The 15769-nt window shown below is 39.0% G+C and overlaps 1 protein-coding gene across 5 annotated transcripts in view; it reads left to right on the forward strand.

Annotated features, from left to right (window-relative positions):
* LSAMP (limbic system associated membrane protein) overlaps positions 1-15769 on the forward strand; it is a 638551-nt gene that overhangs the window by 589577 nt on the left and 33205 nt on the right. For 3 of the 5 annotated variants that reach the window (XM_077884207.1, XM_077884208.1, XM_077884210.1), the window contains exons 5-7: positions 7690-7810; positions 8276-8424; positions 15613-15648. In XM_077884207.1, coding sequence (XP_077740333.1) covers positions 7690-7810; positions 8276-8424; positions 15613-15648 — 306 coding nt within the window. The remainder of the gene's footprint in view (positions 1-7689; positions 7811-8275; positions 8425-15612; positions 15649-15769) is intronic. The other 2 variants (XM_077884209.1, XM_077884211.1) reach the window with 1 other exon arrangement.

A 15769-nucleotide genomic window follows, 5' to 3' on the forward strand; every position in this document is an offset into this window, starting at 1 on the left:
AGTACATAGAAAATATTTATGCTTCCATTGTGTGAAACATCAAAGTGGTCTGCATTGCAGATGGTTCCCAAGATCAAAGCCAGCCGCCTGGGCCCTATTATTATTAGCGCAATTAGTCTGACATTGCTCTTTCTTGACTGTCCCCATAGTGTAACTTAGAGCAGAAGAAAATACTGATAATTTTTAAGAAAAGGCTTTTATGAAGATGTGAGCTTCTCCTACTGATGAGTGAAATACAAAAGAATATAGATAGAACCTTGAGATTCTGAAATGATACCTAATAACAAATTACATGAAGATTTATAATGAGCTTAGTTAAACATACAGAAGGTATGTCCTAACCAGCAGTACCTAGCCCAGGCCTGACCTTATAAAAATTGCTCAGTGAATGTTTGCTGAATGAGTAGGTAAAGCACTCACAGGTAAAGTCCACCCTCTTGACATTTCTTCAAACTTTGCAAATGATATCGGTCACAAATCAGGAAATATGTTCTAATATCAATGTCTTCTGTAATCACCCTTTTTACCAAAACCTCATCTGCTATGTTTATATTACATTAAAACAACTAGCCATTGTGCCTGTTGTACTGTTGTATAATTTGTCCTATTTAAATGTAGTTGTATTAAGTAGACAAAGTCTCCAAGATTGAATTACAGAACCAGGGAAAGTAGGGAAAATTGCCTTTCCAATGTGGAAGCAAGTGTAAGAAAAGGGATTCAGACTCTGGCCCATTTGATTCTAAAGCCCGTGCTTTCAGTAAAAGAGAAAAAAGAAGGCATTTTCAATCCTTAGTACCTACTATGTGCAGCACTGGACTAATGGATTTTCTTTTAATTCTCACAGTAAACTTATGAGATAAGCATCACTAGTTTGACTTTAAAAACTTGGAAACTGAAGCATAGGGAGTTGAGGAAACTTGCTTGAGGTGACCTGGTATATGCTGGGCTGTACCATTTCCCATTGCCCTGCTTTAGCCTTGCAGTTTCTGAGACGGACAGTGAAATCTCTGGCTAGCAAAACTTGTTCCTACTGAGAAATATCCAGTATTACTTCATCACTTCATCTAAGCCTACACACTGTGAAAGTGTCCCATTATTTAAACGGATTCCTCTTTTCAAATCACAGGGTTTGGAATTAGTTCAGGCGATCAGGATGGCTAAGATAAATAATGGCTAAATAACTTACTGTAATGAAACAGACCCTGAGTACCACTGGGGGGAAAAAAACCCCAATGCTGGTAATTTTCTCCTACGAGCATTTCATTGATTCATTTACTCAGTTGCCAACAGATATTTGTTGCAGGACACTGAGAAGCTAGAGCAGTAAATAAAAGATGGAGACACAACAGTTTCTCCTGTTTACTTCATAAGCTGGATTCTACGGTCTCTCCTTTTTACTTCTCTTGGATAATCCTTCTCCACAGTTGGTTTATAGCATTGCATACAGCCATTTGACGAGCAAAATCTATTTTCTATGTAGTAAGAGGTCCTGGAGTTTACAGAAGCTAAATTATTGACCTGAAATCTCTTCAACTAAATAAGCTTATTACTTGTACAATAAATAGGACTTCTGGTTTCTTGTATCTTACAATACAGCTAATTTCTTCCAGATACCATCCCTAAGGACAACTGTCTCTTTTTTTTTTTTTTTTTTTTTTTTTTACAGAGTCCCTCTATTTCAGTTCTCACAGTACTTTAAAACTAGCCACTTATGGGTTTACCTCATCCTAGTGCCCAGTATCCTGAGGATAATATCTAGTGCATAGCCAGTGTTCAATAAATGCAGACTGTTAAGTTTATTTGCATTCTTCTTATGCTGAACTCTTTTCCTATTTCTGCAGAATTTTTTCTCCAAAACTGCCCCCACCTATCAAGTCTTCCCTCCATCTCATTAACCAGCTAATATTCCTGCTTTCCACAACTATGTCTCTAGCTAGTTCACGCCACCATGCTGTAACGTCTTTTCCTTCTACTTGTCTCCCTTTGAGGTCAGCTCTGCCTCCACATCGATGTTCAGAGCTAACCGACTCAACACAGATGCAGGGGGACTTGGATACTGGCATTTCTAAAACTTGCCCTTACATTTGATAGTCATTTATGAGGCATAGATTACCTACGATGGAATCTACAATTGGGACTGGAAACATCTGTTGTTTCCAGATAATATATATGCATTTTAACTGAAATCTTCAATGCTTTGATTCAAAAATCACCTAATGATGAGGCTTTAGGAAAATAAATGCTCATTATGGAACCAGACTGGCTACTTTCTCATGATATTTATAGCTACAGCAATGCATTCTCCATGCCAACCTTTAGTTTATTCTTATATTTGGGACGGTTTCAGTAAAGACATGTCCTAATGCTCATGGATCCTTCAGAGGAAACATTCAATACAAATCCAGAGTACTGCCAGCCTTCTACCATAACTTTGCAATGTGAACAAGAACTATAATTTTCTGAATTCCTTCAGAATACCAAGACTGTGCTAGAGATTTTGTATGAATCGCTGTAATCATCACATGGGCAGTGGCTAACCAAGGAGGGAGGTGTATTGGGCCTGAACTGCCCCAGCAAGGAGGTATTTATTTTACCACTGACATTATTTAGTATGTTTAGTTTAGTATTGCTAAGACATGGTGATTTGTTTTTAAAGTTAACTTTGAATTAGTTCTGTTATTGTTTCTCAATTCTCTAAAGGTAGTACCATTCTTATTGCCTCCATTCTCTGCCCCTTTTATGTTGATTGGTCCACCACTGTACACTCACCCTGGAAGATAGTCAAATCATCCCCCTGCAGAGAGGACATAAACAGAGCTCAGAGAATATAAGCATTCTTGGCCAAAAAATCAAAGAACTTGTGTGTGGTAGATAGAATTGGGATTTTAACCCAGTTCTAACTTCAGTGCCTCTTTCCTTCCAAAACACTATGTGAATAATAGCAACAAAATAATAAATGTAAAAATAAAAATAATAATAATAAATGCAATCACCTCAGGTGTTAAACATGCTCCCTTATACATGATTCCATTTGATCTATACGTCAAACCTGTGAGATAGGTCACAGGGATCATCATCTCCATTTAGGTGGAGGGCCTCAGAGGTCAACACATGACCCCTAGGAGGTAACAACCCAAATGGCACAGGCAGAAAGTGAGCCCACAACTCCTGATTTCTAATGGGGGTTTATACCCCCTAGATGACTGTATGCTGTGCCATTCTTGTTACCCTTTAATAGCAGAAATAGAACATTTACCTTTTACGCTACTAACATGTTCCCCTAAATGGTATTTTTCCTTATTAGGAATTCATTTCTCTTTAAAAGAACTCATACAAATGGAAGCCCATAGAAGTTCAGAGCATGGGCTTTAAAACATGAGTTCAATCTAGACTCCATCAAATGCTGGCCATGTGAATGTGGATGAGTTTTTAACCCTCCATAGATCTGTCTTCTCATTCATAAACTAGGGTTAATAAGCCCTACCTTTAACAGCTATTATTTGGATGAAAAGAATACCTAAAGCCTAGTAGAGTGCTGACACATGGTAAATGCCCACAAATTGAGACCTTTATTAAGATTTTTGTTCTTTTCTATTATTATTCCAAAAAATTAGAATGACTAAATGAATGAGGGATCCCTGGGTGGCGCAGCGGTTTGGTGCCTGCCTTTGGCCCAGGGCACGATCCTGGAGACCCGGGATCGAATCCCACGTCGGGCTCCCGGTGCATGGAGCCTGCTTCTCCCTCTGCCTGTGTCTCTGCCTCTCTTTCTCTCTGTGTGACTATCATAAATAAATTTAAAAAAAAAATGAATGATACTCTGTTTATTAGGTCACTTTCATGGTTATCCTATTCATTCTAATTGAAAGACTTTTGTTACTGGTGATATAAGAAGAAAGCCCTTATTAATATTTTCAGAACCCAGAATTTTGAAGTAATAAAGACCGAAAGAGTCCTTTGAAAATGGTAGGCTATTCCAAAGTCACTTAAAGAATAACAATGAACTCTGTGCAGCATTTTTATTAAGCCACATTTTTATTATAATGATATTTTGAGCATGGACATCTATTATTTTAAGTACACTAGGCATGCTGCAATGTGATTTGTAATAATTTTTCTCAGCCTCACCTATACAGAATTCATTATAAATGAATTTTGAAATGTTCATTCCAATAAGCCATGAGTGAACAGACTTACACCATTGTGTCATCTAAAAACTATTAGGAACAATGACTTCTTTGTGTATTTATCACTATCTGTGAATTTACCGTGGTAGGAAAAACTTCCTAGATTTTCAAGGAGAGAAGCAAGTGTTTGGCCTTTATAATTTACCAGTGTCATCCTATCCCAAAAATAATGCACCTAAAATTGTTCAACCCTAATTCACTGCCACTTTTCCCATATTTGCATCTCTGAGGAGCTAATAAATAACTTACTGCTTAGTTATTCAGGTTCTGAACAAATTCAGAAATAAGTAAAGGAGGTATATGGGAAACCCAATTGCCCCCATTATTAGAAATCAAGATGGTTAGAGGTAGTACTTAGTGTGGAGGATTTAATCTCCCCAATCATGGCAGCCCTGGAATGGGGCAGGCCTACTCATCTGAAAGTGGGAAGAAAAGAGCCCAAATAAGACTATCGTGTGGAGAAGCAGAGGAGAACCCCTGTTCCCTGCCAGAAGGTTGGTTCCAAAAGGAAGCAAGGACAGAGATGAGCCAAAGAAACCTCATTTATTCTTCCCAGATTTTTCAGCCAGAACCATTCATTCCTTCTGGGTTTCAGAGCAAGGAGATATACTGACTAAGCTCCCACCATATAGAAGGAAACATCCAGGGTAAGGAAGAACTCTTCCACAAAACTGTCCCATGGGGCCTGCATTCCTGGTCCCACAGTGAAGGGGCAGGAAGCCATTTACCGTAGCATTATTATATTGAGGTGCCACAGCTATGAGCACCGGAGGTGGAGGTGATGGAAAGTGTGCAATCAGACCCAGGTTAGAGTTGGTTTAGCAAAAAGGTAGTCATCATTAACGGTTTGTCACACCACGTGGCTCCAGAGATTCATAAACACTGGCTAAAACTCATTTTATAAACTGAGAAATTAAACAAGTCAATAAAATCACAAGGAAGATTATCTCTCTGGCCAGCATGCTACAAATTGTGGAGTCACTGGCGGCTTCAGAACCTACGATAGTGATGAAGTGAGGATGAGAAAGTAATAATTGTTTGTGGTCATCTATTTCTCTTCTTACATTCTCAGTGTGCATCTCAGGGCATCACTTAGATGCCCAAGCCAAAAACTTGGGTGTTACCCGCCTCCTTCCCCCATCCTTCACATCTATTCATGTCAATCCTGAAGCTTCCTATCTCTCAATCTCAAATCTGTCCATTCCCTTCCAGCCTCTTTTTCACAAACCTCGTGCAAGCTCTCTTGGGTTCATTCAGTACTCTCAAAGAAGACCTCCCTGCTTCTGGTTCCAGCATTTTATACTTGAGGAAGTTGAGGCAATGTGACTCTAGACAAAGCACTATTTTCTGTAATGAGGAAGGACAGTGAGGGATAGAGCCTGGTTTTGAGCTCCTGTCTATCAAACTTTAAATCCAAACTCTTAACCTCGATTCAGTGCCCCATCTCTATACAAATATCTCCCTCACCAACACCACTACCACCAATTATTCCTAATTATTCCTAATTTTTACCAATTATTACTAATGTGCTATGATGGTACATATAGTGAATCACAAAATGAAAGAATTTTAAGTGGAACTTTGGTGATCATTTTAAGCTAACTCCTTTTTTTAAGAGAAAAAGCTCAAACTGGTGGAGACACTTGTGCAAGCCACAGTTCTGGTTAAGATAAGAGTCGCAATCAGACCTCAGGTTTCCTGTTTCTGACTGCTAACCCTAATTCATAACTCATGGAACAGATAAATGAGTTATGAAAGTTAGTAACTTAAGTGTTAAGTGAGTTATGGGTATGAACATACACGTGAGTCACGATGATACCAACTGCCCATTTGTGAAGGGTGGACAGTTTTGACTAGAATTGGTTTGTTTTCTTTAAAGCTGGAAGGGTTACTATAGGTCATTTGTGGTTCCCTCACATAGGTTTTAAAACCAAGGCTCCATAAAAGAAACTGTGTGATGAGAGGTCCATAAAACAAATTAAATTCCAGGATTCCTAGTTTCCAATCCAGGGGTTTTTCTATTCATCTGGCTTTTTTGTATCTATACAAAGATGAGTAGATAAGTCGAACACAAAACAGCCACAACCACCACCCTCTTTGGCACACCTGTCTACACATGGGCCGGTGATGCTTATCCAAACAAGCCTTAACTCCTCCTCTCTTTGGCAATGATTTAAAGTGTCCAAGCTGATGTGAAAATGAAATGGGAGAGAAAACTGCAGACTAACCTCATGGCTTGTGCATCCTTTTCAACTAAGAAGATCAGAGTCTTCTATAAGCAGGAAACTTGGAAAATAGTTCTGAATATGAAGACAAAAATCAAAAACGAGTACCTGAACCAAGGGCTGAAGAGCAGAGATTTAAATGAATTTTGTGGACTAGTTTACTTTGCTAATTTCCCTAAGTAAGCTTCTCTTCTACAAAATCGAAACAGATTGTTTGGGTCTATTTTTGAGTTGTGCACAGAGCCAACCTGCCATTTTCAGGCAAATGGCCTTTGGACAGAAAAGCCCTTTTCTCCTTGAAGGTCTATAACCTGTACAAATACAGAATCATCAAGCCAGGAGCTTGAGTCTACAATTCCACCTCAGTGACATGGACCTGTAAACACTTGTTCCACCCTCTGTAGGATTATTTGAAAGAATCATGGCAAATTAGAATATCAGATGTGTTTCTGAGCTCATTTCATGCCTGCTATAGTTTTGCAGGCCCAATTCTCAGCAGAGCATATCAAGTATACAACTGCCAGAGAACGCAGAAAACTGACACACCAGCAAGGCTTCTGTGTGGCAGGGTAGATTCAACTGCACTCTCACACACAAAAGCACAATTTACTTGGGTCACAGCAATAAGGGAACACTTAGAAGGAAAAAAAAAAAAAGAAAGAAAAGCTAAGCATCTAACACCAGTTTGTTTTTCTGAATTCCTGCAACAATATCAGGCTGAGCTTAGGGGAGGAGAACTTTAGTCCTTCATTACTTTCACCAGACTTCTTCCTGCCATCTCAAACTGTGACAATAATGATGATGATGATGATGATGATGATGATGAAGAAGAAAAAGAAAAATGTTCATATTATATGTTTAAAATCCCAAGTCCTTTGGTATCACCACTTAATTTCTGAAAAGAAAAAATTGTGTGACTGTTATAATCTATGGTTGAAATGATTGACAGCCTATTGGAGTAAGGAAAAAGAAATCCTAGATTCCATTGCCATAAAACCCTGTGAAGTGTCCCATTTAAGTAAAGCAAGTCTACGGTTTCATTAATCTTCTCTTATTTTTATTTAGTTTTCTAGTGATCAGCTGAATGGTTCTGCTGATCACCATTGGTACTAATGGTACTAATGAATCAGTATCATTCAGCTGATCACAAAATTCATGTAAATGAAGCTTGAAGACTATTCCTTTCATGCAGTTCTTCGATCAGATCATACTTTCTGAGTCATTCTTGCATGGAAACTCTGACTGTCATGTAAACTGTGTGCCTGTCTTTTCTACAGATCCCCCCACTATCACAGAATCCAAGAGCAATGAAGCCACCACAGGGCGGAAGGCTTCACTCAAATGTGAGGCCTCAGCAGTGCCTGCACCTGACTTTGAGTGGTACCGGGATGACACCAGGTATGTGCCAAATGCACTGTGCCCCCATTGTTCCACTAGGTGGTCCTCAGGACAGAACCAAGCTCTGCTACAATTATGTGGGTTTATACAATTAAACTCTTTGTTTTCTAAATTCTTTATCAAGTACTTTGGGGCCTTAGTTCTTAACCCAAAGCCCCAAAGCATTCAGGTTACATGCAAAGAGGGAGGGAAGGGGCTCCATGGGTAGTTTTCACTTGCATATCTTTCTTGCCTGTAGCAGAAACCAAAGCTCAATGAAACTCATCCATTCCTGAGTCTCCTTTGTCAATGGACCTTGATTCTGATAATATGGGGTTACACAATTAAAACGAGAAGTTGAACATGGAACCACAAGCTCTAAATACTACATTCCTTTCCATGCCCTCCAATACCATGATGAAAAGGGGTCGCTACACCAAGTCTTCATCCATGTTCCTTTGTACTCTTCTGTTTTTGAACTCTTAGGATAAACAGTGCTAATGGCCTTGAGATTAAGAGCACGGAGGGCCAATCCTCCCTGACGGTGACCAACGTCACTGAGGAGCACTATGGCAACTATACCTGCGTGGCTGCCAACAATCTGGGAGTCACCAACGCCAGCCTAGTCCTTTTCAGTAAGTATGCCAAAACAGGGACTCAGGAGAATTACTAAGTTCTCCAGTAGAAAACTTAAAAATCATTTCCGTACCTCATCATTTACCTTACCTCTGAAAGATGAACTCACACAAAAATAAGAATACAGTCACTGAAACAAAAACACAGGCCCTCAGTCCATATGTGTAAGCCAAGATTTACAAATGAAATAATTTCTCTCTCTATTTTCTGACTTACTTTTTTGATAACTGCCTTGTTGTGGATTTTGTTGTTGCTGGGTTGTTTTTTGTCTTTCTTTCTTTCTTTCTTTTTTGTTTTGTTTTGTTTTGTTTTGTTTTTCCTGATAGATTTAACTGTAAGAATATTCAGAAAACAGAAATCTCTTTAAGGAACAGAGGTGATGTAAGATCCTGGAAATGGACAGCAGTTTAAAAATGGCCCCGGTGAGAGTGATTGAGGAAGAAATATTCCATGAGATAAGGTACTGGGAGAAGAGAGAGGCTGGGAAAAGAAAGTGTATTTTTAACAACAGAAGAGAAAGGGTAGAATGAATGATTAAAATATGATATAAAATCTAAAGGAGGAAAAATGGTCACAGAAAGGTTTCCATATGACAGCAGGAAACATTAGTTATCTGACATATTTTTGGAAGAGATAAAATGGTAGGAGAGAGAAACATTTCCAGGGACCAGAGACGATCCTAAGGCAGACAGAGGAGGACTCAGTTGTTTCAGCTTCCGGTGTTAGCAGGAGAGTCCACCTCAGAGCTTGCTCTACAGCAGCTATTACTGTTGGCTCTCTGACCCCCCGCCTAGCTGGCCCTGACCTGAACATAGACACAAATACCCCTCAGAAGTACGATGGATGAAATTCCTATACATTCCAAATAGGAAAGCAAGTCTATGGTTTCATTAACCATCCCTATTTTTATGTAGTTTTCTAGTGATCAGTGTCATTCAGCTGATCACAAAATTCAGAATAGGAAAATGGAATTTAGAATAGGCAAATATTAGGAATAGGAATATGTTTACCAGAATAAGTAAAACAAACAAAAGAGTTAGCACATGCTGGGCCAGGAAGTTCATTTGGGTTAAAAGAGAAAGTCCAAAAACTTTACTATTATTATTTTGGAATAACAAGCCCCACTAGGAGTTTTTTCTGCATGGGTTCAGTGGGAAAAGCTAGAAATACCATGACCAGGAGAGATGTCTCCATCTTGCTTTATCTGACTTAGATGAGCCTACAAGAAATATATTTTTTAGGATAAAAGTCGATTTAAGTGAGAGGTTTCTTGAGTTGCAGTATTAAAGCCATTTTATGACTGTTCAAGATCCAACTCTGCTTGTAAAACACAACAGCAACAAACTATTCTAAATTTGGCCTTCAGCTTTTCACCCATAATCCCCCTTGACTTCAATCTATAATAGTTTGATGGGATATAGTCATACAAATGCTTGAAGTTTAAAATTCATATGAATTGTAATATGAAGTTTAAAATTCATATCTCGGTTTACTTGTCTCCAAAGACTAAACATCAGTGTTCTTTACTTCGTCTAGAGATACCAATATCTCAACACACTTGAGAAGTACTTATTAAGAAATGTAGTTACCTGACATCAGGGATTCCATAACTGGAGGGAGGGGGAATAGCCTCAACTCTAAATTTGAGACTCTGACATATCTAAGGTAACCTGGTTAAGTAAAACACATACAGTTAATAAGAGGTTCTATAGGGACAATAAGAGGTTTTGTAGAGAAAGTAGGACAGTTGGATTAGAGAAAGTGAGCAACTATAATTTGCATTAAAGTATCTTTTCTTTGTACCCCACCCAGAAGAAGAAATGTGCTAATATATTTCAAATAATAAAACAAAATGACACCTATAGACTGAGAGGAAGGTGAAGGAGGATGAAAGTATAGGAAACTTGAGGAGAAGAAAGCAGGGTGGGCTAGGTCAGAGATAATGGAGATACTGCCAGTCTGCTGGTGGTGATGACAGGTAATCTCAACCCTGTAATACCATTCCCCTATTCATAAAAACCCATTGAAAGGACTCGATCCAGTACAATTAAGAAATGCCAAGAATCTTATAGAATTTCTGCTTGCAAACTGAGAATCACAGACTTGGGCAAGTGGATCATAATCATATGGTCCTGATGACTTCACAGAAGTAAGTCATCTGTATACACTTGAGAAGTGCACCGCGGGGTGATTAATGGTGCATGACGCCCCTGTGCCCCCACACTGCCCTCTGCAGGACAGCCCTCCCAGGCACCAGTTCTGCATTTGGCCACACGTACATCAGCATTGGGTTTAGAACCGATTTCCCACCTTATGGGAAAGTTAGGAAGCATAGTGATGAAAATTAGTAGAACTATTGCCCTCTTCCTTAGATCCATGGCTCAAATGTGGACATTCTAAGGGGGAAGCTGTGCTTATTACCTAACAGGAAGGGCACTTCCACCACACCCACCCCTCTGTGACTTTTTAGGGTTAGGAGATCCTTGTTACAGCCATTATAGCTGGATCCATGGGATTACAGCTATATGGAGCCCTACTTCACAAAGGGAAGAGATAAAGAGAGAGGGAGAGGGAGGAAGGAGATGGAGAAAGAGAAAAGGGGGGGGAAAGGAAGTACTTGTGTGAACAGATTGCCCATTACTTGGACTCAAAGTAGATGGGTTTAATGGGAAGAAGGAAGACGCTGGTAGTGGTATTTTTCCACAGAACAGGGTCAGGAGGGGAGAGATGCTTGGGAGGGGTGGCTACAGCCGCTCTGATAGAGAGCACTGTGTGGGCAGCGGGGTGCTGTGCTGACCCAGCCAGTCCAGAGCAGACAAGGCAGCTGGTGAGCTGCTGCCAGCCAGCAAGAGGAAGCAAGTAGAACCAGAGAGCCAGAGCCCCTGAAGAGCTCACGATTATCCATCTTCACTGGTGTGTCAGCACATTTTCAGTGTCTACCACAGTGACAAGTGCTGACTCTTTGCAGTGTCAGTTTGCGGTCACTGATACATCTTGTCCTCCACCACATACATACTTATACTTCTCCACTCTCTACTCAAATATTGATCTCCAAAGGGGTCAAAATAATTGAATGAAAGTACAAGAATGCATTGTATTTGTAGTAATTTTTTCCTAAGCCAATGGAAGCATTCCTTTCTCATTTGTCTCCTTCTCCACACATTCTAGCATTGTTTATCAAGGATCTGCACTACCTCAGGCTATATTATATCCAACTTTATATGTTTTTCTCCATCCTGGGCAAAGCATTGCATTGTATAATTTTTCTAAACACATTAATCCAGTGGTACAGTGAGTACAGGCAAAGATTCAGCTTTGTCCTCATCAGCTGTGGATCTGGATAGTCACCACATGGAAGAAGACTTCTGTTGACACGAAGAGAAGGTCCATCCTTAACATATGTAACGTAGCAGCCTCTGTGTTTCCACACTGATGACTGTAATGCACTCACAAACGAAACCTATCTTGTTTCCATGCTTATGTTGAGTTACTTTTAAAGCAATGGATAGGGAGGAAGGAGAAGTTAGGGATAATTTTAAAGTGGTCACTTCTGATCAAGTGAGTGTTTACAAGATACTCTGTACATGTGCTAAATACTTAACATACATGATCTCATTTAATTGCCTAAATCCTAAATGCCTAAAGTAGGAGGGACTCCTACTTCTCCATTATACAAAGAGGTGAAGTAACTAGAGCCACTAAGTAAAGCTGCTGGGGTTTAAATTTGGGTAATTTCCAGAATCCAGGCTCTAGATCAATATGTCACCTCTATTTGTGTATGTGGAGAAAATGTTAGGAGATATGTCTTTTGTAGTTTGGAAGTGAGAAGACATTTAATTTCTCCTACAATCACCATATGGCTTCACTCATATGTGGAATATAAGAAATAGTAAAAGGGACTGTAAGGGAAAGGAGGGGAACTGAGTGGGGAAAAAGTAGAGAGGAAGACAAACCATGAGAGACTCCTAACTCTAGGAAAGAAGCAAAGGGTTGCAGAAGGAGAGGTGTGTGGGGGGATGGGGTAACTGGGTGATGGGCACTGAGGAGGGCACTTGATGGGATGAGCACTGGGTGTTATATTTTGGCAAATTGAATTTAAATAAAATACTTAAAAATAATAGTAGTAATAATTTCTTTCTCCTTTTTTCACTCAGTAAAGTCTTTCCATGACTAAATATCGTTACATCCCTTCTCACCTGAGAGCACTGTAGCTGCCACCTCCCATTTCCATTAACCACCCTCCACCCCCAGTATGGGTCCACTAGGTTAGTTAGATCCTTGGCTTATCTTTGGCACATTGAGATTCCTAATATTCCAGCCTAATGATCAGCATTTGACCCTAGGAGTCAAATGAATATTACCACATGTTAAAGGACACTCCTATCTTCCACTTTAGAGAAATGTGTGGATTGGTAAGATATTTTGAAGCAATTGAGTACAAAAAAAATAAAATAAAATGCAAAGGAATCTACACTGAGCCATACCACATCAGTGTGTAGGAGCTTTTCAAATTATCTTTTTAATTTTAAAAGATCATTAACTTGTAATCCTATACTTGATTATATTTCAAGTATTACCTAAGCAACCGAGCACCAGAGAGAGCCCTTAAAAGGAAAGCCTCCCCGATTTGTTTAGCAACCAATTTAAGTTATTATCTTGGGGGGCCCAGGGTTTAGATATATACATCACTTGATGATGCTAGTTAAGCCTTGGCCAAGCCTCTTAACCAGCTACTTCTTGATGTCACATAATAAAACAGTGTGAGCAGCTAAGGAACACTACCCACGTGTAGTTTGAAAGACTGGCTGCAAACTCTTGTATCTACAAGGGCTTTCTGTGGCTACAACAAGAAATGGATGAGCGTTGGGACCTGATTTAGTTTCAAGAATAGGTGTGGAATATGCTGAGTTCCAGGAGGTTTGCAAAACATCCACAATACCCATTGAAAAATAAAAGAAAATCACATCTGAGTTAATAAATTACCTTTATATATACACCTTGTAGTCAACTCTAGCCTTTGTCACTTAAGTTGCTTTTAATTCAGAAGTTTTTCTTGTTAAGTGTTAATGCCTCATTTATCTCATGGCATCCCAGCAGAATTAACCAATCACACACACACACACACACACACACACACACTTAGCAGATAAGAACCTGATGACCTTACTAAGAGCCACAGCATTTATTTCCGGGGTCAACTTTAAGGCTCTGTTCCTAAAACCTTCCAATCAGCTACTAGGCGCTGCTGACTTCCCCAAATGTAAGCAGCCAAAAGACAAAGAGTATAGCAGCAAAGCTCCTGTTCTTCCCTACTTTTGAATGTCAAACATTGAAAAATTTTTCATTTTAAGTGATATCACTTCACTTTACACTCTTAAAAGAGCTGACAAATCCTGGCATAAATTATAAAATGAAGCAAACTGATGGTAGAGGAATAAGGACAAAAAGCTGGGATGGGAAAGCATCTAAGGAATAAGTCAATAGGATGGAATTAGAGAATGAGAGTAAGTAGCAGGGCACAGTAGGGCTAAGATGATGATAACAGGGTGGAGCTAAGATGATAACAAGCTGGGAAACGGTTGCAAAGGCAATGAGAGGAGGCAACTGAAATGATTTTAGCAATATAAATGGTCTTGTGGAAATGAGGGCAGAGTGCATTTACCCAGCTGTGAACAGTGTGATGAGAAAATATTAAGCTGAGTCATTTAAACCGTCTGAATAATAATAGTAATAATAAAAATAAAATACGGTAGATAGAGTATTGTATGGGACAGTAGTCTCCAACTGCTACATAAATGCTGAAAGCAGTTTAGCTATTTATTTTCAAAGCTGGAAACTTAATACCAAATAACCAATGGAGGTTTAAACCATTTTTCTACTTGACACTTGTGTAACTAAGACACAATTGTTCACTGTGCTATTATTGACCTGTTCCATCTTAATGCACTTAGGAAACTTTGGCATTTAAGCTACAACTTTCAGCCAAGCTAGAGAAAAGCTCACTCTGCAAGGGTTTTCTTGGCATCCAGATGTATTGAGTGCCCAAATTCCAGGCAAAATCTACTCTTTCTAAATTTATGGTACAAGATGGCAGGCACATCAAATTTGAATATGATTTTGATTTTGATTTATTTCAATTTATTAGTACTTATTTAACCAAAAAGCTAGGAGGGATATAAAGTATGTGCTAATTATATTGCCCTATAGGGTTTCAGGGCAGTAGGTAATACCACCTATCCATAATACACCATTCTGCCTCTCTGAAAGAGCCTCAGAGGAGGATTTAGAGTTAAACCTGGGGTTTTGATAAGATAAATAGAGGATACCTTAAAGCCTGAGCTCTGCGTGCACATTCAATTTATGATCGGTAGCTAGGGGATGGGAATGTGAGGGACACATAAGCTAAAACCCAAGGGTTCAAAAGAACACTTCTTACTCAACAGGATGTATTATCAAGTAAATTTGATTGGTTGATCAAATTTCAGGTGAGATTGTATTATCACAAGAGGGTGGTATTAAAGAAAAGACAAAATAAAATTATATCATGCCAATTTACTTATTTCCTTGGCATTACTCTTACACTGGTATTCGTAATATGGAAGTAAAGACCTGAGGGAAAAGTTGAATTAGTATTTCCCAAAATAAATTTTCCACATACTTGGCTAAAGCCGATATGAGCTGTAGGGCTCAGGGAAGGGAAAGGCATCCTTAGCTATCATGGGTCCATCTGTCTTGAGTTAAAGAGACCAGAACCAGGACTAAGTCGCATGACTGAACGTGATCACTACTAATTTAAATATCTTCAACCTAGCCCTGCAAAAAATCTGTAATTTTGGTACTCAGTTTTGTCCATGTAAGGTAGGATCCTGTTTGAGGGTTACCACAATAAAATGTTGTTTCCTACTCTAGCTAAATTTTTTTTAAAGGCTTTAGATTTAAAATTTTACTAATAGCTTTCTGATACTTTAGTGTTCGCTGAAAGAACAGACAAATGCCTTACGGGAGATATAATCTTATAAGCATGGAAATTCGTCTGTTTTATAATTATCTGAATAACTAAACATGAGCAAGATATCTTGCTCATGTTTAGTTATTATATATACATATAGGTAGATATAAATATAGAAAGAGATATAGACATAGATCGATATAAACTCTCCATGATGCTTACTATTTTTCCCCTTTAGAGCGTGTTTCACCCACAATCCCCCATCCCATTCAAGGTCAGTATGATTTTTATGACTGTAGTTCTGTTGCGGGGTCATTCTCCATCATCTATAATGTGCAAAACACACAACAAGGGATACATATTCCCAAAATTCACATACAAGAGATATCTTTTTT

Source organism: Canis aureus, chromosome 35 (assembly GCF_053574225.1).
Source record: "Canis aureus isolate CA01 chromosome 35, VMU_Caureus_v.1.0, whole genome shotgun sequence".
Lineage (NCBI taxonomy): Eukaryota > Metazoa > Chordata > Mammalia > Carnivora > Canidae > Canis > Canis aureus.